This window comes from Trachurus trachurus (assembly GCF_905171665.1).
Source record: "Trachurus trachurus genome assembly, chromosome: 7".
Classification (NCBI taxonomy): Eukaryota; Metazoa; Chordata; class Actinopteri; order Carangiformes; family Carangidae; genus Trachurus; species Trachurus trachurus.
Window position 1 is genome coordinate 31,758,580 of NC_139901.1, and position 22,573 is coordinate 31,781,152.

The 22,573-nt window shown below is 39.2% G+C and overlaps 1 protein-coding gene across 1 annotated transcript; it reads right to left on the bottom strand.

Annotated features, from left to right (window-relative positions):
- Nucleotides 1-442: 442 nt before the first annotated feature.
- On the bottom strand, nt 443-10,721 carry pfdn4 (prefoldin subunit 4). The gene is made up of 4 exons (XM_083974732.1): nt 10,647-10,721; nt 8,641-8,748; nt 6,809-6,949; nt 443-952 (listed from the first exon to the last, which is right to left on the bottom strand). The coding sequence occupies exons 1-4, from the start codon at nt 10,668-10,670 to the stop codon at nt 821-823; spliced, it is 405 nt and encodes a 134-aa protein (XP_083830858.1). The 5' UTR covers nt 10,671-10,721; the 3' UTR covers nt 443-820.
- Between the last annotated feature and the right edge of the window lie 11,852 nt (nt 10,722-22,573).

Consider the following 22,573-nt stretch of genomic DNA (forward strand, 5'->3'; position numbering starts at 1 on the left):
GAAGTTACACAATGTCCCTTTAAAAAAAAAAAAAAAAAAAAAAACTTGGATCTCGTCTCCTTCAGTTGCTAATTCATGACTAATTAAAAAATTCTGTGTTCGCAGTTGAAGACGAGATAAATCTAATCTAATGAATGTGCATGTGTGAGTGTGAATGTGTGTGTGTGTGAATGTGTGCGTGTGTGTTCGCTCCAGCTGTGACTTCACTATTAATTGGTTGAAACATGTTTAGCCTTTATCTAAATAAATTACAACAGCAGCAGCGGCAGCAGCAGCAGAGGGTTCTGGTTTAATCAGCTTTAACCTGATCTGTGGTCTCAACACCACCACAAAATATTTAACAAGATGGAGCAGGTCGGCGTATTTGCGAGTGCTTTTAATCTGAAATATTCACACACACAAACTCAAACAGGACGACTTCAGTTAAAACTCAACACGTCTGTTCAGTTCCTCATGTTTTTACTTCAGCTTCACCAACCGAGTAAAAAAAACAAAACCCGAAAACGAAACAGAAACCATTGTCGACATTAAATAACGAGCCAATTACAATACAATTAACAACTATGTGCATTTATTTAATTAATCAGCTTTTTGATTTGTTTTGTCTCTGTGGATTTTGTTTGCCAGATTTAAACACATGTAAAAAGACGTCAGACGCTACGATACGCTACGATACGAACCGAAGCTCCCTCCTCGTGTCGACGCTTCGTTTGGCAAAAAGTGTTTCCTGTGGCTGTGAAGCGAGAGCGGCGTTGAAAAAAAGAAAAGAAAAGAAAAGAAAGTCCGTCTGTGTTCGGGGGAAGTCACTGCGTGTCACTGCTCAGCTTTCGTCGGCCTCCAGGTTTATATTGTTTCCGAACTTGGCGTAGAGCTGGACCTTCAGATCCCCCAGAACCTGCTGGATGGCCGACACCTGCGCCTCCAGACCTTTCACCTCCCGCTCCAGAGTCTCCTGAGGGGGACAAAGTCAAATACAGAGGTAAACTCCTTATCAGATATAGTATTACTCCAATACAAGTCATAGGAGCTTAGTCGAAATATTAAAAGTGAAGCTACTAAAGCTACTAAAAACATTTCTCTTCTCTTGTGCTTATGGCTGAGAATTTTAGATCTTAATCTGGGATTTGCACTGTAAATCCTATTAATTGTTTTAATACAAATCAATATTTCATGCTGCAAACTCATTTTATGCTCTGTTTTAGTCTAGTTTTCATTTTATTATTATATTTTTTTCTCTCTATCTTTTTCCTTTACTTTATTTATTCTTTTCTTCTTGCGAGTTCCTTTTTTTTCTATTTTATGTTTTATTTTATTTTTTTAATTGTATGTTTTTTTCCCCGTTTCTAATTCTTACTGTTAGATGTTTTGTTTTTATGTAAAGCACATTGTGTTGCCCCTCAGTATGAAGTGCACTATATAAATAAAGCTGCCTTGCCTAAAGTATTTGCCAAAAAAATGCTTAAAAATATCTCAAACATCATTTTAAGTGCCATTAAGATAAACTGATGCAGATTCCACTAAATCATGTGAAGGTAATAATGGGAACAACCATAAACAGCTGCTGAGCACAGAAAGTGTGAAACCATGTTTTATTTGTGAGTAGTAAACAGAGTTAACACCTAAACCGATATGAATCTTTCTTTGTTTTTAAGAAACCTCGGAACTTCTCATATTTCTTTGATACGAAAATACGGCTCAGGTGAACCACACGCAAATTACCAGAAACAGTTTATTTTCTTTAGTATAAGAATTTAGTCTCCCCCCCCCCCCCAAAAAAAAAAAGAAAAAAGAAAAGAAAATGAATCAGTTGAATGACGATAGAGCAAAAGAAGCGAGAGCATCAATAGAAATGTAGTGAGGTAAAAAGTACAATAATTGTCCTTCAAATGTAGTGGAGCAAACATAATAGGTATCCCTCCAAAATAAAAGCACAGATGCTCCAAAAATGTACTTAAAGCAGATATCAGCTTCACGGCCGTTTCGGCTAATGCTGCGTTCAAGGCAGGCTTTTGAAACCGTAAGTTACAGCTTCAAGTCACAACTACGACTTGGTAGCGTTCCAGGTAACCCGTAGCTCGTGTTTTTACCATCCTGTTGTCTGTGAAAGTTCCCTATAACGGCCACTCGTAACTTCCGACCCGTGAACTCGTACCAGATCGAACTGGTATGACTTGACAGGAAGGAAAAACACAAAGTACGAGTTTCTTTGAACGCACCATGAGTTAGCAGCCCCCGCCCTTGTCAGGCATCAATTGGTCCTCGTGCTACGTCACCACATTCACGCGCATCCCTTGGCTGCACACACAGCCCTTCATGCCGTTCTCTCTCCTCATTGGATAACACTTGTATCCCACAAGGAAAATTTTCTCCTCGGGTTACAGCAGAGCAGAGTGACGGAGAGACTCGTGTTTAGGCTGAAATACTTCATGTAAGTGATTGCTGACGGAAAATAGGACTATTTAGGACTTATATTAACAAAAACATTCCACTGATATCTGCTTTAAGTAAATTTATTTTGCTATTGTCTCAGTGTTAAGACGCTCAATCCGATCTTCAGTCGTCGCTTCATCATAAAACATTTTCTACAACCAGGAGGAAACTTCAGTGAGGAGATAAGAAAAGGTTTAAGCGACTATATATAGACATATAGATGTGTGTGTATGTGTACGTGTGTGTGTGTGTGTGTATTCAGCAGATGTAATGAGTGAGATGTTCTCAACATGTTTGTCATTCACTGCGAGTCCTCGTCAACCAGCGCAGACCTGAGCGCAGATGAACCGACAGAGACTCAGACTGATCTGAGCTGCAGCTTCACTAAGTTCTCTGTGTCTGCGCCTCAACATCTGGAGCATCTGGAGCACCGACACCGACTCTGACTCTGACACAGCTGCACTGAGGAGGATCTGAAAACGTCCTCTGTGGAAACGAACGACCATCTGGATAAACACACACACACACACACACACACACACGTCTGCAGCGTGTGGCTCTGTTGTTGTGCTTCGTCTCACCTGCTCGTCCACCTGAAGGACGCCGCGTTTAGTCAAACACTCAACTCACTTGTTTAAAAGATTTGTCACCGCTCACATCTGGAGTCTGGATACCGTGTGATGTGTCGGAAAGCAAATGAGGAGTTTTTTTTTTACTAAATGTTGAAGCTTTAAACATATTTATATATATATAATATGTACATTAACTACTTCTAGGCAGGTAAATACAGTATATCAAGGGCCCGGCTGATTAATCGATCAATTATAGCCCTTTAGAGAAAAATAATTTGTATATCACATTGTACAATTGTTCTCTATTTCTTTTTCTGTTATACTATTGCTAGCCTAAATTGTTTTATTTCCACTTAGTTATTTTATCTTTATTTGTTTTTATTCTGTCCTATTGCAGCTGCTGTGACACCATCATTTCCTGCAAAGGATTAATTAAGCACTATTATTATTATTCTTCAAAAGTTGGCCGATAGACGCCGATGTTAACACTTATATTTTCACTAATAAAGTGCAGGAATAATGACTTTGTTTTATGTCCTTGTGCTGTTATTTATCCAGTAGGGGGCGCTACAAAGTTTAATTCATAATAACTTCACGGTTTATAACGATGGAGGAAAGAAAATGAGAGGATTTTTTTTTCAAATCATGATTTACCGGTGACTTTTATGACGCTGATTATTGTCCTACCTGTTTATTTAGTTCATACACTGCTTCATCCAATAAAAGTATTTGAATATAGTAAAATGTTCTCCCTTCAATTTACATATTTGTAACATGTGTTTAAACTATATTTAATGGATCAAAAGCAACTTTCTGTTTTATTTTTTTTTTTCATGTAAAAATGTAATGGGCCTGTATATATCGGTTACCAGAAGTTTTTTATTCCCTAATATTATTAAATAGTATTCAAGTCTTGATCTTACTCTGAGGACTCATAACCTTGTGCTTGGTACAGACATGTTTATTGGATGTTCAACAGTGTTACTTGACATGCAAAATGTTGTTAAACAGTAAGCTGCAATTTTGCCATAAAAGCTGTTAATTTATTCTAATAAATACTCAAACAATAGGTATTTATTGGTCTACACAGCAAACTGCAAATGGAAATATATATTTTTTAATTAACACTTGTGATTGCACGGATGCGTTTCTCACAGTAATTAAAACCTACGACGTTAAATACAAGTTTGGATAATGTGTTACACTTTTTAATCCGAGAGATACTAAATCATTTTCCTATATATAAATAAATAAGCAAATAAATGAGCGTTAAGAGGCAATTAAATTAATTATCAGCTACATTTGTTCAGTGCAGAAGTTTTGAGTTTAGTGCAGATCTGAATTATCTTATTGAATTTCCTCAGGCGGACAATGACAGCTCTCTCTCTCTCTCTCTTTCTGTGCACGAGTGGAGGAGCTCAGGGAAAAATACATTTTAATACTGTGTGTGTGAACGGACGCATGAAGCATGTGAAACCTCCTTTTCTTTTTTTTCCGTGGGGCTTTTGTGGCAGCGATGTCCTTCAACCAACACGTGACTGACTGTGACTCTTTTCTTTTTTGCAGTTCCAGTTTTTTTTTACATTCACTTCAAAAATATTTCCCCTGTGAGAAATAAAAAAAAATGACATGAAAACACTTGAGGCTCCACTCCTCCCACCTGTGTGATTCTCTCCACAACCCAGAAGACCTTGGTGTGCTGTGCTGTGAGTAATCTGCAGCTGCTCGGTGATTTAAAACCGTAAAATACAACAACATCAGGTCGGGAACAAACGCAGAATGACCTCGATGTAACTTAAAAGGTAGAGTCTTAAGAAATAAAATACAGACTTAACAACTTCACAGAAATCCTGCTTCACCCAAAAAGATCTTTTTCTTGTTCATTTAACAAAGATCTCCATAAAGACGGCATCAACACCAGAAACAGAGAGGAAGACAGAAAGCTTCCCCGCTGGATTCAAACTCCAAACATTAGAAGTGGATTAAATGTTGACTGGGAGTCGAGTTAGAGCAAATATGACGATGATGATGATTTAACGGGAGAGATTCAACCGTTACGTCCATAGACTGTGAACCTGTATACAGGTAAATGTACAAGATCTGTTTTGGGCGTCTACACGAAAACGCTGGGCCGGCGTTTTGAGATTTTCCCACTCTGGGACCTGTTTCCAAAAATGCTGTTTCCATCTGGACAAAACGCAGAAACAATAAAATAATTTAAAATAAAACGTATGTGGATTCATTGGAACTTCTTATTTCTTTTGCTCCACCACATTTGAAGGACAAATATTGTACTTTTTTACTCCACTACATTTCTAAAGGCTTTATGCACAGCTCCACTACTTCCTGGACTTAAACAAGCTCCTTTATTTCCTGTCTTACAAAATGATTAATCCGGGTGTGTCAGACACACCTGGATGAATCATTTTGTCCAATAATGTAAGACAGGCAGTTTGTTTAAGTTCAGGATGTAGTGGAGCTGTGCATAAAGCCTACTGACGCTCTCGTTACTCGCTACTTTTCCTCCTACGTAAGATGATTTTCTTTTGCTAAATTCTCATACAAAAGAAAATAAACTGTTTCCCTACAGCTCCTCTTGTGCGCTGTTTTTAAAAATAGTTTTCTTTTATATAAATTACCTGACAGCCATGTTCAGGGGAGACCAGGGACAGTTGTAACACGTTTTTCCTCAACAAAAACTACAAAAATTATGTATGAAAGTGGTTTTAAGTGATATTTTCAGGTTGCAAAATTAATCTAAATAAAGTGACTAAAGTAAAGTATAAAATTGGTATCGAAAAAAAAAAGTAGCATTCAGGAACCGATATCGAAGTGAAGGTATCGGTACATTTTTTAATGATACCCAGCCCTAGTCAGGGGGCAGGAGGGGGGTGAGGGGGGCTGTTGTGTTGAGAATGAGTTTTACTGGGTCATGATCTCATTTGGCTTTAGAGCAGAGAGATAAACGATGACCCAGATCAAAACAAGCTCAGTCACAAACAGACAAACACAGGATGTGGACGAAACCCGACTGTCGTCATCAGACCAGTTTCTGTATCAGTCACAACGCGTTACGTCTTTAAACTGATGAGCTTGTCTTAAAGAGATAGTTCACCCAAAATTTAAATTTCACTCATTATCCCCCCCCCCCCCCCCCTCATGTGGACTAAGGGCTGGGAGAAGTTTCAGAGTCCTCCGTGGCTTCTCTGAGTTACAGGGGGTCTCGGCGTAGCAGTGCATGTCCATATAACGGTTGCAAATGGATACCAACTGTCTTCGTAACAAAAAGACACACCAAAAAACATCCAGATACCTCCATGCTGCTCGTATGTTATGTCCGTCTTGTATTGAAGCCCCGACATGAGAAATTGTTCCGCCGGTCAGTGCAAATCACGCGAGATTTGCACAGACACAGGCAGAGCAGTGAACTGAGACACTGGGAGCTTCCGCTACAAACAAGCTTAAAATATAGACTTATTTAATTTTTTTCGAAACAATTTCTCATGTCGGGGCTTCAATACAAGACGGACATTACAGATGAGCAGCATGGAGGTATTTGGATGTTTTTTGGTGTCTTTTTGGACCAAGAAAAGTGGTATCCATTCACAACCGTTATATGGACAAATACTGCTGCGCGGACCCCCCCCGTAACTCAGAGAAGGCACCGAGGACTCTGAAACCTCTCACAGCTCTTAGTCCACATGAGGGTGAGTAGATAATGAGTGAAATTTGAATTTTGGGTGAACTATCCCTTTAATGAGGCCTTTAACTGGTGATCACAGGGGAAACGCTGATGAACTCCTCACCTTCGCGGCCTCCAGCATCTCCTGCGTCTCTTCCTGGGTGTGACTGATAAACACGTCACCGATCTGATAAGGGATCAATAGAGCGTCGTCGTCGAGCATCATCAGGTCGTCGCCGGCGTCCTGCAGGTCCTGCAGCGACTTCTGCGTGGACACATCAACAACAGAGTGTTACAGAGTTACTCTGTCCGATGTGTATAATGAAGACAGTCTTAGATCATTTCATGAACCTAGACAAACCTATAACTTGCCTGGCACCTCTTTCTTTTTTTTTTATTTACAGCTGCGCACAGCAATGCGTACATACATATGGTGTCCCATGGAATCAAACACTATTAATTCATCCCCTAATGCATCTTTTGTACACTGCAAAGATTAAAAATAAAGGTTTTGTGTCTTATATATATAATGAGCTACAAGGAAGATTAACTGGACCCGCAGGCAATGTTCTTGTCTGGAATATGGATACTAAAGACTACGGGTTTAGCATCAACTGGCAGAGAGTCTGGAGTAATATTTCCCTATCATCCCGTACTCACAACCATCAGTTTATTCATTATAAGTTAAAGCAGCAGGCTAATGCTGCGTTCCAGGCAGGCTTTTGAAACCGTAAATTACAGCTTCAAGTCACAACTTACGACTTTGTAGTGTTCCAGGCAACCCACTCGTGTTTTTCCGACCTGTTTTACCGGTGAAAGTCACTATAACGGCCACTCGTAACTTCTGACCCGTGAACTCGCACCAGATCGAACTGGTACAACTTCACAGGTCGGAAAAACACGAGTTACGAGTTGCCTTGAACGCACCATAACGTCTTCTCAGCCGATGGAGTTAGCAGCCCCCGCCCTCGTCATGGATCTATTGGTCCTCGTCCCTACGTCACCACATTCACGCGCATCCCTTGGCTGCACACACAGGCCTTCATGCCGTTCTCTCTCCTCATTGGATAAAAATTGTAGGATACGTGAAAAGTTTTCTCCTCGGCTCAGAGCAGAGCAGAGTGACTGACAGACCCGTGTTTCAGACCAAACACTCATTATCATTTAATGAAATTTTGTCACTAGAAATTTCCAGTGCCCGTGCCCAAAAGGCAAAGGTAGAATATGTCTGCTATGTACTGTTGATGATTATTGAAAACTTTTTATTTATTTTCGTTTGTTTATAGTTTTTGTTTTTCCCTGTAATCACTCTAACCTAATGTTCCCCGGGACAAAGGTGGGGTCAAGGGGAATGGATAAATGGAACTGTAATGAAATAAAACAAAATAAAAGATTGATCACAAAAACAGAGCGTTACTGAGTCTGAAGGTCGTTAAACGAACACACGATGAGAAAACAACTCACTTCGCTGTGACTCATCTGAACAAACGGAGCTGCCAAAGAAAATGACCAAGTGTTGATTCAACCTTATGGTCGCGGTGGAGGCGGCAGTTTACACCGGTAATAAAATATATTGTTTGACTCTGAGGTGTTTCCAATGTTTTGTGCTGACAATTTATATCCATGAGAACAGACTGAAGATAGGAAAAGAAAAAAGAAAAACTGCCAGTGGTGCAATTACGTTTAACAGAAGGACAATTACACAAAAACAAAAAAGCCCCAAAATAACCATTTAGTTGAATTAATGCCTCTTTAAAAAAAACAGTTTCAACAACCAGTGAACGTTATAACCCTCCTGAAAGTAAAGTAAGACTTAAGAAGAAGAAATAAACTACAAAACTAATCCAATATCCAGTATCGATCTGTCACAGGAGAATTAAATGTTATTATTATTCCAAAAAAACACATTATAATTCTCTCTCTCTCACTCTGTGAACTCTCGATCACAACATTTACCTTCTTTGCATCTATTTCACTTTTAAGTTCTGTCATCCGATTCGTGTTCCTGGCAAATTTATTGATCTTCTGCTGGTCCTCAAAGGTGACGTTAACATCTTCTACAGCCTAAAGAAGAGAAAAGAAAGAAAATTAGCAGTGGTTGAGGAAGTATCAGGAGCTAATAGCACAAAATGTCAAAATACTCCATTCACACTCAAAGTCCTGCACAGTCACAAACTTTGCTATAGATGCAGGTGAAGAATCAAGTGAAGCTAATTTTCCCCATTTGTTGTAAAATAATGGATTTTTATTTTATAATCTGTAATCTGTAATTTTATAATCTGTAATCTGTTAAAACTGTAGCTATGAAACAAAAATGTGGAGTTTAAATGCATAGTATTCGTTGGAATGAAAACAATAAATAGTGTTTATATCAGTGTGTGTTTAAAATCAGATTCAGATCATTTTAATAACTTCATTTTTAGCATAATATGAAGCATCTCTAACACATATTAGAAGAATAACTAAATGTAATTGTAATTCACTTGCCCAGCAATAAACACAAAGAGTAGTTATCTACACTGAATTCTGCTTTGATAATTTCCCATTGCATTGAGAGATTTCCACAATATTATGTTCACCTTATACATAAAAATGAATGAATAAATGACAAAAGCATATAAATAATGCAACCCAATACAAAATCACATATTTATCTGTGATATCATTAATGACTCTATGCTATTAGCATATGTTCGACAGTTTAATTTGTAACAACAAACTGTATTTCACATGTTTTAAATGTATGATTAAAAGTAACTGGTCATGTAAGTTAGTAAAGATTTGTAGTGCAGTAAAGAGGACAATATATTCCTCTTAAAGGGAAAGAATATAAATAGTAAGTGTCATGGAAATTTCAGTTAAGTTGAAGTCAAAGCATTTCCAACACATATTAGGAGAATAACATGAATGTATTTGTGTAATATAAAAACATTCCAACAAAACAAACACACATCAGTGGGATATCACACACTATAATACAGCTACCCAGCAATAAACACAAAGAGTAGTATCTATCTACACTCAATTCTGTTGTGTGTTTTGATGCTTTTATAGTTTTTGCATTGTGCAGCATCACACTGAGAGATTTTCATAATATTATGTCCACTTCATACTGTTTATGTTTGCAGAAATAGAGGGCAAAATATATATATGCAACCTAATACAAAATCCCTTATATTTATCTATGGTTTGACTATTTATTCAACTATGTGCTAATGCATTTTGTGTTTGGTAGTTTAATCTGTAACAACAAACTGTATTTCACATGTTGTGTGTGAGAAATGTTGATGGAAAGCAACTGGTCGTGTTGCTATGTTAGCAGATATATTTGTGCAGTAAAGAGGAAAACATATTCCTCTTTAAGGGGAAAAAATAGAAATATTACGTGCAATGAAATTCAAATTATTGACCAGACAGAGTAATGTTGAAGTCAACTGTTTGCATAAATATAATGTTTGCATTTCCACTGAGGGAAATAACTTAAATCTGACAGTTTAAGCCAGTTTTATCCAGATGAACAGGACACATAATGAGTGGACGCTGGTGCTAGCTGAAGCTAACGTTAGCATGCCGGTGTTGTCCTGTCACTGTCACTGTTATCGGCAACCACAGCAACTCATTTAGCCTGTTACCAATCATTACTATTACCGTTATCAGTTTACACATCATTATGATTAGGATGGTGAACTCTCAGCTTGGTTAAACACTCACAAATCAACTAGTAGCAGCGTAAATCTAGCTAGCGCATTAGCCGTGGAGCTAACACCTAACGGTAGCTGCACGAGGGTGTGACTGGGACTATAAATATCTCTAACACCGGCGACTGAGGCTGCATGTTTTTATGTTTTTTTTTTTAACACATGCAGTTATATCCGCCTGTTTCTGAAACCACAGACCTGTAAACGACGGAACACCTCAAACACAAGAGGAGTTTTATTTAAAATATATAGTTTTTAACTTACTACAGGTCCCTTCACGGCTGCCATCTTGGCCTCTTCGTGTGTTCAAAGACGGCAGCGCTGAACACCACAGTGCGGCTGCAGCGCCATCCAGCGGTAGCTACATGCAAAAATAAATCTGTAGTGTTTTTGTAAAAAAATATGACAGTAAAATGCGTAATTTCGACACTTTTCTCCATTTAATGAGATATTATTGTTGGTATTCGATGACACAACTTATTTTCAAACAAATTAGATTTAAAGGTAGGCAAATTCTCCTACCACCATATGCCATAATCCCTATATGTGTGTGTATATACAACAACAAAACAACAAAGATTATCGCCAGGGGGTTACATACATACATACATACATACACATGTTGTAGAGAGCACATATTGGTTGATGGTTTGTCTTAGAAATATAATAACAACTAAAATGCCATACATTTTGTATAGAAAATTATCTTTTAGTTCAAACATACATAATTATTCAACTCGACATGCTGCTGGAGGTTATTTTATTTTACCCAGGGCACTCTCTCAAGGTACAGTATTATGTAGAGCTATGAAGGAGTGGAATGCCCTTCCGAATTATGTTATACAACAAAAGAAACATGGTTAGTTTTAAAATGAAACTAAGAGATTATTATTTTGATCGCAATTTTGACCATTAGTAGCCTATATTTGTAAATTGGGTCCTGGTATCCTTGTTGTGTAGTGATTCAATGTAGGAGCGGGTAATATATGTTAAGTGTTTGTCTTGGATGTTTTGTTTTGTATGTGTATGTATTGAGTATGTGTTTTCTGTATGTATTTTTTGTTTTATGTATTAATGTGTTGTGTGTTAATGGTTTGTATTTGTCATTTATTATGATGAAAAGACCCCAGGAAGAATAGCTGCTGCGTGGCAAAAGCTAATGGGGATCTAAATAAACAAAACAAAACAAAAACATAGGTTCAAGGTCTTGATAGCTTTTGTGTTATTAGATTTTTCAATGGTTTTAATATAGGCTACTGCTTGACTTCGTTCTTAAATGTAAGAAAAAAATGGATTTTGATTTGTGTATCTACATTTATGAATGTGCCATTTGGATAAAAGGATAATAAGATTAATGATGTAGTACTGTCTAACTTTGGTAAATGGAAAGACAGTGAAGCCAAACAGTAGCCTACATTTTCAAAACAAAGGGAAAAATCTGGCTCAATAGAAAGGGAAATCAAATTACAGACGTGACGTCTACCCAGAAACTGGTTGAAAAAGGGCAAGACCAAAACAAATGAAAGACATCTTCAGGGCATCCCAAACAAAAAGAGCAACTTGTATCTGTGACATTTTTAAAACGTTGTGAAAAGAAGACTTTAGAAGGGTAAACTCTGTGGATTATTTTGAAACCATAATCCCTATAGTCATAGCAGTAGGTTAATTTCCTTTAATTATCGGTGCATGTTGTTTTGAGATCTGCGGGGCAGAGACGTGAGCTGCTCAGGGAACACAATGGAGGTGAACGGTACAGGTCCCCTGTCCCTCATCAAACTCATCAAATACACAATCCAACAACTCCACAACGCTCGGGTGGAGAAGCTGTGACCTGCACATTCACCACGCTATGAGATAATCATGTATAATTATGTGACATTACAACACATGAAGCCAATTTCTCTCGTTACATTACTATTTAATGAACCTACCCCTATGACTAGGGATTATGGCAATAGGTGAATTTGCCAAAATGTTGAACTATCCTTTTAATTTCGACACTGTTTTTCAATTCCACTCGTTACAGTACTATTAATGAACCTACCAGGGATTATGGCAATAGGTGAATTTGCCAAAATGTTGAACTATCCCTTTAATTTCGACACTTTTCTCAATTTAATGAGATATTATTGTTGGCACTCGATGACACAGCTTCTTTTCAAACAAATGAGACTTAATGTAGCGTGAATCCGCCCACTTACTCACCAAGGTAAGAAAATGTAGGTCATTAAAACCACAAGGAACAGTTGAACTGGTGTGGTTTACAATTTGACTAATTAATCATATAAAAAAAAAAAGTGTGCAACCTTGCTGAGGGTATGTCAGACTAGTTATTATATCAACCGGAACTGCAGCTCGGTAAATATTTCAACAGCAAACAGAACTGCACCCAGTTTCAAATATTTACTGAATACATCATCAAAGATAGGTAAGTGCTGTAATGTAACACAGTATCTGCAGCTGGGCAGCATGATGATGATGAGGAGGAATCATGCTGTTTTGACCTGCAGCTGATACAGTATGTGGACTCTTCCTACAAGTGATACAAAAAAATCAATGGCCTTTTTGTGAGGGGTCGTGCCACTAATAAAACTGGTAGGCTGCTGCTCTGCTGCGTTGGTACGCCATGCAGAGTTTGCTTGAGGTCTCTCAGCTGCTGCAAGGCCTCGCATGAAGTCAGAACTGCCGAGTCCAAACAGGGGAATCCAACTCCCACCTCGATGTGCATAGCTATAGGATACAATTGGGACATTGTGTTCAAGGAATCCATGCAGGCCTAATACATTCAATAAACACAGCAAGGGGTAAAAAACACAGATAGTCTTACTACTTTGTGGTTTGTTGGATTTGCATAAACAGGCTCGGATTCTTTTCCGGTTGTCAGTACAGTGAAACAAACAAAAAGGAGCTTTGATCACTGCACATTTACTCACACAACAATATAACGATGAGAATAATAACAGAGGGAATAAATCAAATGATGAACTACTACTGTCAGTTTGTCTTTGATGGCTGAATGTCTCAGATTGCTCCGATCTGTGTCTGTTGATACATTGATGCATTGACAGGCCTTCAAAGGCATTTAAATGTGACCACGTGGAGGCATTTGAAGAGAGATAATTTCATTACAAAGCTCTCTGTCTGTCTTGATTAGCTGTGATAATGAAGCAGATACTTACCCCTTGACTCAAAAACTATCAACACTATCTAATTCAGTGGATGTTTTCAGACACATGTCATTTTGTTTTCTTTTACTTTTGCCTTCATATCAAACAAAGTCTAAATCTGAATCTTGAAACATCTTTGAATGAAATGACATGTCAAGTGACAAAAAGCTTAAAAGTTTTCTCTTCAAACCGACAATGACCAAATTAAAGGAGCACGGTTAGAAGTTCAAAAATCAAAAATCAAAATAAACTTTAATGTCCCCAGAGGGAAAATTGTCTTGGACAATCAATGCTGTACATCCTGCATACAGATTTTAAAACCATACACCATTTCACATACTCACACACACACACAACCAACAGAGATCACTTACAGACAGTACGACTAAGTTCATGGTTCATACAAAGTAATAAATAATTATAGTGATAAATAATTATTGCACTTTCTCCTATAGCCTATTGCATCTTGCCTCAGTATTGCCACAGTCTCTGGGTCTAAATTGCACCTTTTGTATGTGTGGACTCCACCATCAGCATCAATTTAAAGGTGCCGAAGGAATAGAATATGTATCTATTAAAAAAAGAAAAAAAAAAATTTATATAACAATTAAAATGATGGATATAAAACAACAAAACCCTTAAACATCATTTACAGTACACAGATAATGACCAAATAGCTAATATTATATTATAAGTTCACACATTTATTTATTTTTGTTTTGAATGTGTGAGAAACATGTCAGATCAATATCCTTAATACACATCCTGTTACTTCCTGGCTATATACACTTGTCAACAAAGCTGTGATGCACCACTTTATCAAAGCTTCCTTGATTGGACTGTAACTTCATTATGGTTATCAGGTTAATTTCAGAGAATCCACAGAGAGATTAGTGTGAGCTAATCATGTGCTCCTACCTGCAGCCTGTTGGGCGGACGGCGGGCTTTTCACTGGAGGAAATCCAATTGATTACTTAAAAACAGTCCCACCCATTTTAAGGCACATAAAATAGCCTGTTAACAACAGCACTATGTACACAGTTGGGCAGGATCGGTGACTACATCTTTCCGGCAGAGAGAGAGACAGACGCTCTCCAGAGTTTGTTTTGTTTGGCTGGGTTTTTTTCTTTCTTTCTTTCTTTCTTTTTTTTTTTTTTTTTGGTCTTGAGGAGGATAGCCTATCATCTGCTTTACTTTCAGAGGTGCAACAAGGTAAGACATGACCGACATGTGAAGACAGAACCAGTACGAAGAGTAAGAGGTCAGAGGAGTTAGTTGTTATGTTAGTTGTAAATCTTTGCTTGTCAGTGCAACACAACAAACCTGGCTTTCTGTTTTTCTCAGTTTTATTTTGTTTCAGTTGAATTTTGAGCTGAAAGCTTTTTTGGTCCGACCTGGGAAAAATATGGGGAACGAGCACTCCAAGAGCAAAGAGACAACCAAGGTAAAGTCAAGCCTGTACTGCTGTTACTGTATTATCTATAGCACTGTCGTCTCTAAATACAATTGCATGGAACAGAAAAAGTAAATGTTAGTTGCTTATTTTTCATTCAAATGTCTCTTTCCAAAACCAAAGCATCTCCTGAAATCAACAACCCTAATGGACAATGCATTATTTTTGCTTTACCATTTTCATCATAGAATGGGAAAATTCATGACAAGCATGAAAATGGATCAGTGAACGGCATCACTGCCAACATCACATCTAATGGAGTGGACATTGCTGGTGAGTGTTTTTTATCAATATAAATAACAGGAAAGTAATAAATGTCAGTGACCTATCTGTAAAATAACACAGTGGTAACATTTAAATCCAAACACCGATAAAGGGGTTTGTCAGCATGAGAGAGTGGTTTCACTCTCCTTTCTTCTGATCAATTGTACCTTATCTTTCTGCACATTACATACTGCACGGTACATCGGTTTGTGGCAAATAAAATCAGCTGATCTTTCCACGGCCATGCTGGATTAGTCCTTTGGACTCCTTTAATACTGTGCAAACACAGTGACTCCCTGAGAGACTGAGTTGTCCAATGTCAACTCTAGGCGTAGTCTCAGACATTGACAGGGAACAAGTGTTTGACCTGTCATGATGTGGTTTGTGTTCCAGCAGTGACAATAATACTGTGAGATCCCCAGCGGTGCCAGAGTTTGTCTAAGAGCTCATGTTGACGCTGAAGATAATGTGACCTTCTTCAGTTGGCTAGCCCATATTTACTTCATGGAGCGATGCATAAGTAGATATCATGGGTTTAATGTTGCAAACAAAGAGTTCTCATCCAATTTCAATAAGAAGCACTAGTCAGTACACAGATATCACATGTTACTATTGAATAAGCTTAATTGATGCAGCACAGACTGAACAATCATAGTTGTGCCTTGAGTTGACAAGGATCTACTTTGAAATTTGGTGCATGAAACAAACCTTTTCTTTATTTTGATGACTTTTTTTTTCTTTTGCAGGTAACGGTGAGATCATAGTCCACCAAAACGGCGATGCCTTCTCCGTAAAGTCTGCCATTGAATCAAAAGAGGCTGATTTCGTGGTAGTCGAGGCTGACTGTAAACCCGTCGAGGCCCAGGTTATTTCGGAAATCCCCGAACCCACCGTCCAGATGGAAGAGATCAAGAAAAGCAAAGAGGAAAAAGGTCGTCTCTTTGGCAAAATGTTCAAAAAGAAGGAACCACCGGCAAACGTTGAGAACGTTCAAGAAAAGGAGACGTCAAATGAAGATCAAACGGATGGAAGTCCTCCGGCCTCTGATCCACAGCTGGTGAGTAGACTTTTTTGTGTGAATTTCTTAAGGATAAGTCCAGTGATAATCTCTGTTTCTCTACTGTTAACAAGTCCCATGAAAAGACCAAAACCAACAATGAACTTATTCAGCAAACAAGTAAAGCCTGATACAGTATATCATCTTCCTCTTTACCACAGAGCTCCACTGTCGTCAATTTAATACATATCAATGGGCCAAATCAACACACTGGAGGACATACTCCTCTTTATTACGATGAGCATTGACACTGTAGTCTATTTTGAATCATTCTGCTGTCTGAAAAACTGACCTGAAATACACAGTTTCCACCAATTTCAGTAGCCCTTGCTAAAGTAAAGAGTTTTTGTGAAATTATTTAGTTTTTATCAATCAAAGTTTTATATTTGTATTACATTTTTTAACAATGACTTTGTCAATCACAATTTTAACAATGACATTAGGGGCTTTTATAGTCCTGGAATGCTAAGAAATAGATGGCTTTGGTCTTTTTGTAGGATTTGTTGATTAAAAGAAGACTAATGTTCTTGCCTTTTAATGTTTTACACTAATCTCTAAAATAATCTGCCTGCCAAACCACTTGAAATCACTTCCGAGTTTTTTCAATAATTCCACTTTTAACCACACATAAATCATTCCGAAAGTGTTTTGCAGAAGGAAAATTAGATCATAATAATGGGATAATGAAATGATTGTGTAATCTCAAACCACTTACATTACTGAGAGACCACAAAAATACACAATTGCATTGATTATTATCTTGACTAAATGTTGTGGTGTTAAGAATTATACTAACAGTGTTTAATCACCATCTCTCCAACAACTAACCATTCTGTGTAGAGGGGTCCTTGTTTTTCTGGTGAAGTATATACATAACATAATCAAGAACATTGTTGGTATGTGTCCCAGAAGCTAAACTAAATGTATTTTATCTAAACATTCATTTCTATTAATTTTCGTGATAAAGGAGTTGATCTCAAATGAAGAAGACGATTTCATCATGGTCATCGCTCAACACCAAGAGGAGTTTGAACATCCACATCAAAAAGCTGAAAGCTCAACGCAAACGGACACAAAATCTGAAGCCGATAATTCAACGCAAACCGGTGACGAAGGCGACACAACCATAATTTCTGAGGTCACAGACGAGGAGATTGTCATCATAGAGTCAGCAAATACTGAAGAAGATGCACTGAATGAATCTGTTGTTGTCATAACCGAGGAGGCTGTTGAACAGACGGCAAATAAGGAATCCTCAGACAATCAGACCGGCTGGATCATCAATGAAGACGCGGTCGTCACAGAGAACGCACTGTTCAGAGCGGAGCGGGTGGAAGTTACTGATTACTTTGAGATCCACCGCTGCAGTGCTGAGGACGAGAGTCTCAATGGCACTGAAGAAACTGACCCGGAGATCCCTACAGAACCAGAGGGTGAAACGGTCGAGGAGGAAAATGCCAGCAACGAGCCTTTGGAGGTCTCTTCCAGCCTTCCTCAAGTAGTGGCAGATTGTGTTGAGGCGGTTTTCTCATCAGAGCCAACAGATGATGAAGTGGTTATTGAAGACATCAGTGGCGGAGCTGAAGATGTATCAGCAGATGTAGAGCTGACTGAAACCCCTGAACCCGAGTCTAACGATTTCACTCCTGAGGCTGGGGAAGAAAATGGTGTTCCCTGCATAGATGAAGAGTCGTTGACGGTCGATGAGCCAAATCCTACACCTGAAAACCAAGACACAGCTGTTGAGGAACCCCCTGCCCTAATTGAGACAGAGACTCTGATACAGGAGGCATCTGCTCATGAAGAGGTCATCACCACAGCTGACGATGTAGCAGAAATGAGCCAACAAGATGAACTCATCCCTGTGGCTGATGATGATGAGCCCTCAGAGAAGTGTGAGGAAGAAATCGTCATTGAGAAATCTCCCGAAGATTCTCCTGAAGTGGAGTCTGAGCCAATTCCTGAAGATACCACCACCACTACAGATGAGACTGCAGCGACTGGTGAAGATGTGACATCGGATGAGGGACCAGAAACAGCTGAAGAATCAGATGCAAGTCCTGCCGTTGTCATTGAAGGCGATGAGGTGATACCAGAGGCAGCGATCAATGTCCTCTCTCAAGAATTCGAACTCGGCGCTACCGTTCCCGAGGAGCCTGCAGCAGATGTCGGCAGCCCTCTGGTAGAAGAGGTTATTGCTGCAACAATTTTTGTGCCACTCTCAGGAGAGCAGGAAATCAGCTTCACCATTCCCGAGGAGCCGGTGGAAGAGACGACAACCGAAACCAAAGATGAGACAGTTGCTGAAGAGATGAATGAAGAGGAGGCTATTGAGACTTTATCAAAAGAATTTGAAACAGTGCTTGAAAGTGTTGAGGAAGACGCTGCTGTCCAAGAAACATCCACTGAAGAAGTCACAGAGGAAGTAATTGCTGAAGAACCTGTAGAGGACACTGGCATGACAGAGGAAAAAGCTGAAGTATCTGAGGATGTTTTGACTCAAACTGAACTTCCTGAACAAATTACTCTCATCGCAGAGGAGCCCAAAGCATCTGCTGAAGTAGAAGTCACAGAGGAAGTCATTTCTGAAGAACCTGTAGAGGACAGTGACATGGTAGAGGAGAAAACTGAAGTACCCGAAGATGCTTTGACACAAACTGAAAGCACTGAAACGCCTGAAGAAATTCCTCTAATCTCTGAGGAACCTGAATCAGCCACTGAAGTAGAAGTCAAAGATGAGACAGCTGCAGAAGAGATGAATGAGGAGGAGGCTGTTGAGGCTTTATCAAAAGAATTTGAAACAGTGCCTGAGAGTGCTGAGGAAGATGCTGCTGTCCAAGAATCATCCACTGAAGAAGTCACAGAGGAAGTAATTGCTGAGGAACTTGCAGAGGACACTGGTATGACAGAGGAAAAAGCTGAGGATGTTTTGACACAAACTGGAAATACTGAAATGCCAGAAGAAATTACTCTCATCGCAGAGGAGCCTGAAGCATCTGCTGAGGTGGAAGTCACAGAGGTAGTCATTTCTGAAGAACCTGTAGAGGACAGTGACATGGCAGAGGAGAAAACTGAAGTACCTGAAGATGCTCTAATCTCTGAGGAACCTGAATCATCCACTGAAGTAGAAGTCAAAGATGAGACAGCTGCAGAAGAGATGAACGAGGAGGCTGTTGAGACTTTATCCAAAGAATTTGAAACAGTGCCTGAGAGTGCTGAGGAAGATGCTGCTGTCCAAGAAACATCCACTGAAGAAATCACAGAGGAAGTCATTGAGGTTGTTTTGGTATGCACTGAAAATACTGAAGCACCTGAAGAAATTATTTTCATCTCTGAGGAACCTGAATCATCCACTGAAGCAGAGGTCCCAGAGGTAATCATTTCTGAAGTACCGATTGAGGACAGTGACATGGCAGAGGAGAAAACTGAAGTATCTGAAGATGTTTTGGAACAAACTGAAAGCTCAGAGGAACCTGCAGAAGAAAGCCCAAACCCTTGTGAAGAAGATGTGATGACCGAGGTGTTGGAGACGACACTAGAATCAGTCGTTGAAGTTATTTTAGAGGGGCTCGGAGTCATTGAAAACACAGCTGAGGAACCTGCAGATGTGCAAGTAGATGTGCCACCAATGGAGACCACGGACGAATCTGAGCCTGGTGTTTCAGCCCAAGAAGAGGAGAACATTGCCCCGGCTGAAGCTCTGCTGGAAGATCCTGATAAAGATGCTCCACCTGTGATTGAAGTAGAAGTTTTGGAATCGGCTGAACCAGCTTCTACCAACCCCGTTGTTCCCGAAGAGCCTGTGGAGGAGAGTGAGCAACAAGCACAACCCGGAGAGCTGGAAATAATCCCCGAGGCAACTGAAGATGAAGCTACAGAAGAGATTGTGCGTGCAAATATTCTATCCGTGGTTGATGGGAACTCTGAAACGGATATTTTCGATCAGCTGGTGGCAGAGAGTCTTGAGGGCGTTCTTGAAACTATTGTGGAAGACATCATTGCAGAAGAATCTGAGTGCATCCGTGTGACCTCAGAGGAGCCAGGACTGGAGATCAATGCCGAAGAAGAGACTGAAAAGATTGAAGAGAAGAATGAATCAGGCGCTGTGACCACAACAGATTCAACACCGGACTCACACAGTGCTGAAATAGCTGAAGGTACCTTAGTCAGCATCACTGCCCTGGGAGCTTTGATTGATAAGCTGCAGTCAGCTTGTACATCCGTTGTTGAAGAATCAGTGTACGGCCTTGGTGGTTTAGAGATATCTTCAGTGGGATACACCATTACTGTTACCATTCATGTGGGTCCGAAGTCAGACCAGCAATAAAATGTTGAAGAAATGAGCTAAATGTTGACTTTCTCTTGAAAAAGATTGATCTACCTCATTACAATACCATACAGTATGTGCTTTATGGTATATGATAGTAGGCTAATTGTGACTGGATTGTAAATTATATGTGTTATTATCTTCAATGCAAAAGTGGCTGCCTCCATTTGTATATATTATCAACACAAAGTTCACATTGTAAAGTACTCACACATTTTCCAATAAAATTAAAAATGAAAGCTTTTCTTCATTCATGTTTCTGTTCCTAATTTATTTGCATTATTTTGTATTTAATGACAAATGGTATACCAAAATTATATTTCCAGGCATCAAGCCAAAAAACAATGATTTAATAGGTATATGTCACTCAAAAGTATAAATCTAATCAGGATCAAGGTCATTCTATGTTTTAAAGATATGCACCATAAGGACACAGCAAGGTATTTGAGTTTTCTGACATTTCTCAGGGCATAACTCTCACACATTGTTGAATATCAATGAGTGAGGGGTGGGACACACACATTAATAAAAGGGTGATTGTTGACAATGCCCCGAGTAGGCAGAGGCATGGTTGGAATTGTGCTCCCATCTCAATGCTGCGATTAAGACACTCACTGCTTGCATATCAGCACCGCTGCTCTAACATAAATCTCAAAGGCTAATTCTCTGTGATGGTGTATAGGAGACAGCTAACATAAAGCAAGAATCAGAGTCACTAAAGGAGCCAGAGAGCGTGTCTGTAAACCCCGGTCCAGAGGAGGAAAAAGCTCCGGAAACTGACGACAAAGACAAACAGCCAGTGGAAAACCAAGAGGACAGAGACCCTGACGAGAATCCAGTTATGAACTTCTTCAAATCACTAGTAAGTGGCTCAAATTCAGTGTGGTTTATATGCTCTTGATTTTTCTTATATTAAATTAGACTGCTTGGGTAGTTTATACAAGTTGTTGTTTTAGATAACTAAATGTAAAAAAAATGATGGATTGAATTGCTGAAAAAGGCAAAAAGTCGTTTTAACATAAATGAAGTTAGAGTGTATTTTATTTATTATCTAAAGCCAGTGAAGCCAAGACATTTGGTAATTTGCTGGATAAAGAGGAAATCAGTGATTGAAAAAAACCAAAACAGAAAATCAAACAGTGAAGATGTTTAGTTTTCATTAGTTCGTTACAAATTCCTTTGACTGACGTTGAGGTATGTGAAACGGTGGGTTTTAAAAGTATCCATACCAAATTCTGCCAACATGACTGTGCCTTATGGAAAAGCCCAACAAGCAGCTATTGTATTTCCTCTTCATCATGCTGTCTTTTGGATTCATGCCGCTTTAAAGAGTTACCATTGCCCTAGCCTCATGCTAATCGAGTCTTTGAACATGCGGGAATGTGGTGGCCTATTGTTCAACCCATAGTGTGAGCTCACAAGGGAGGCCTGTGCGGTTGGAAGTTGAGATTCGTGAAGATAGAGCGCGGGCAGGCCTACGCCATCTCCGGAGCACAATAGCTGTCACAATGACAGCGCATGTACTGTATGTGCTCTGCCAGGGACCTCAGAGTGCACTCTGTGTGCCTTAGTAAGCTTACCATAAAGGCCTATGTCTGCATCCATGAAAGGCTTCTGTTTTATCTATATAATTATTTTTCTGTTCCTGTCACATCAACAAGATCCTCTGTGTGTGTTTGAACATTTTAACCCTGCAGCTGCATTATGTAACATAACATCCATGATGCTTTCACTTTTTGCATTTGATGGTCAGGCGTTTTTCTTTTCTGTGTGGTACACAGATGCAAAAAGAAATTCTTGGAGACAGTTGATGTTCCTTTTCCTTGTTGCACAGGTGTCTCCCACTAAAACATCCAAAAAGGAAACAGCTACTCCTGATGCCACAAAAGAGCAGGTGAACTGGTTTTCAGGAAGTATTACATT

Excerpts from the sequence above, each read along its gene's own strand:
- pfdn4 (XM_083974732.1), bottom strand. The coding sequence starts at position 10,670 with ATGGCAGCCGTGAAGGGACCTGTA. Across the intron at positions 8,749-10,646 it reads CAGCCGTGAAGGGACCTGTA|GCTGTAGAAGATGTTAACGT; the intron begins GTAAGTTAAAAA and ends TCTCTTCTTTAG. Across the intron at positions 6,950-8,640 it reads GTGAAATAGATGCAAAGAAG|AAGTCGCTGCAGGACCTGCA; the intron begins GTAAATGTTGTG and ends GTGTCCACGCAG.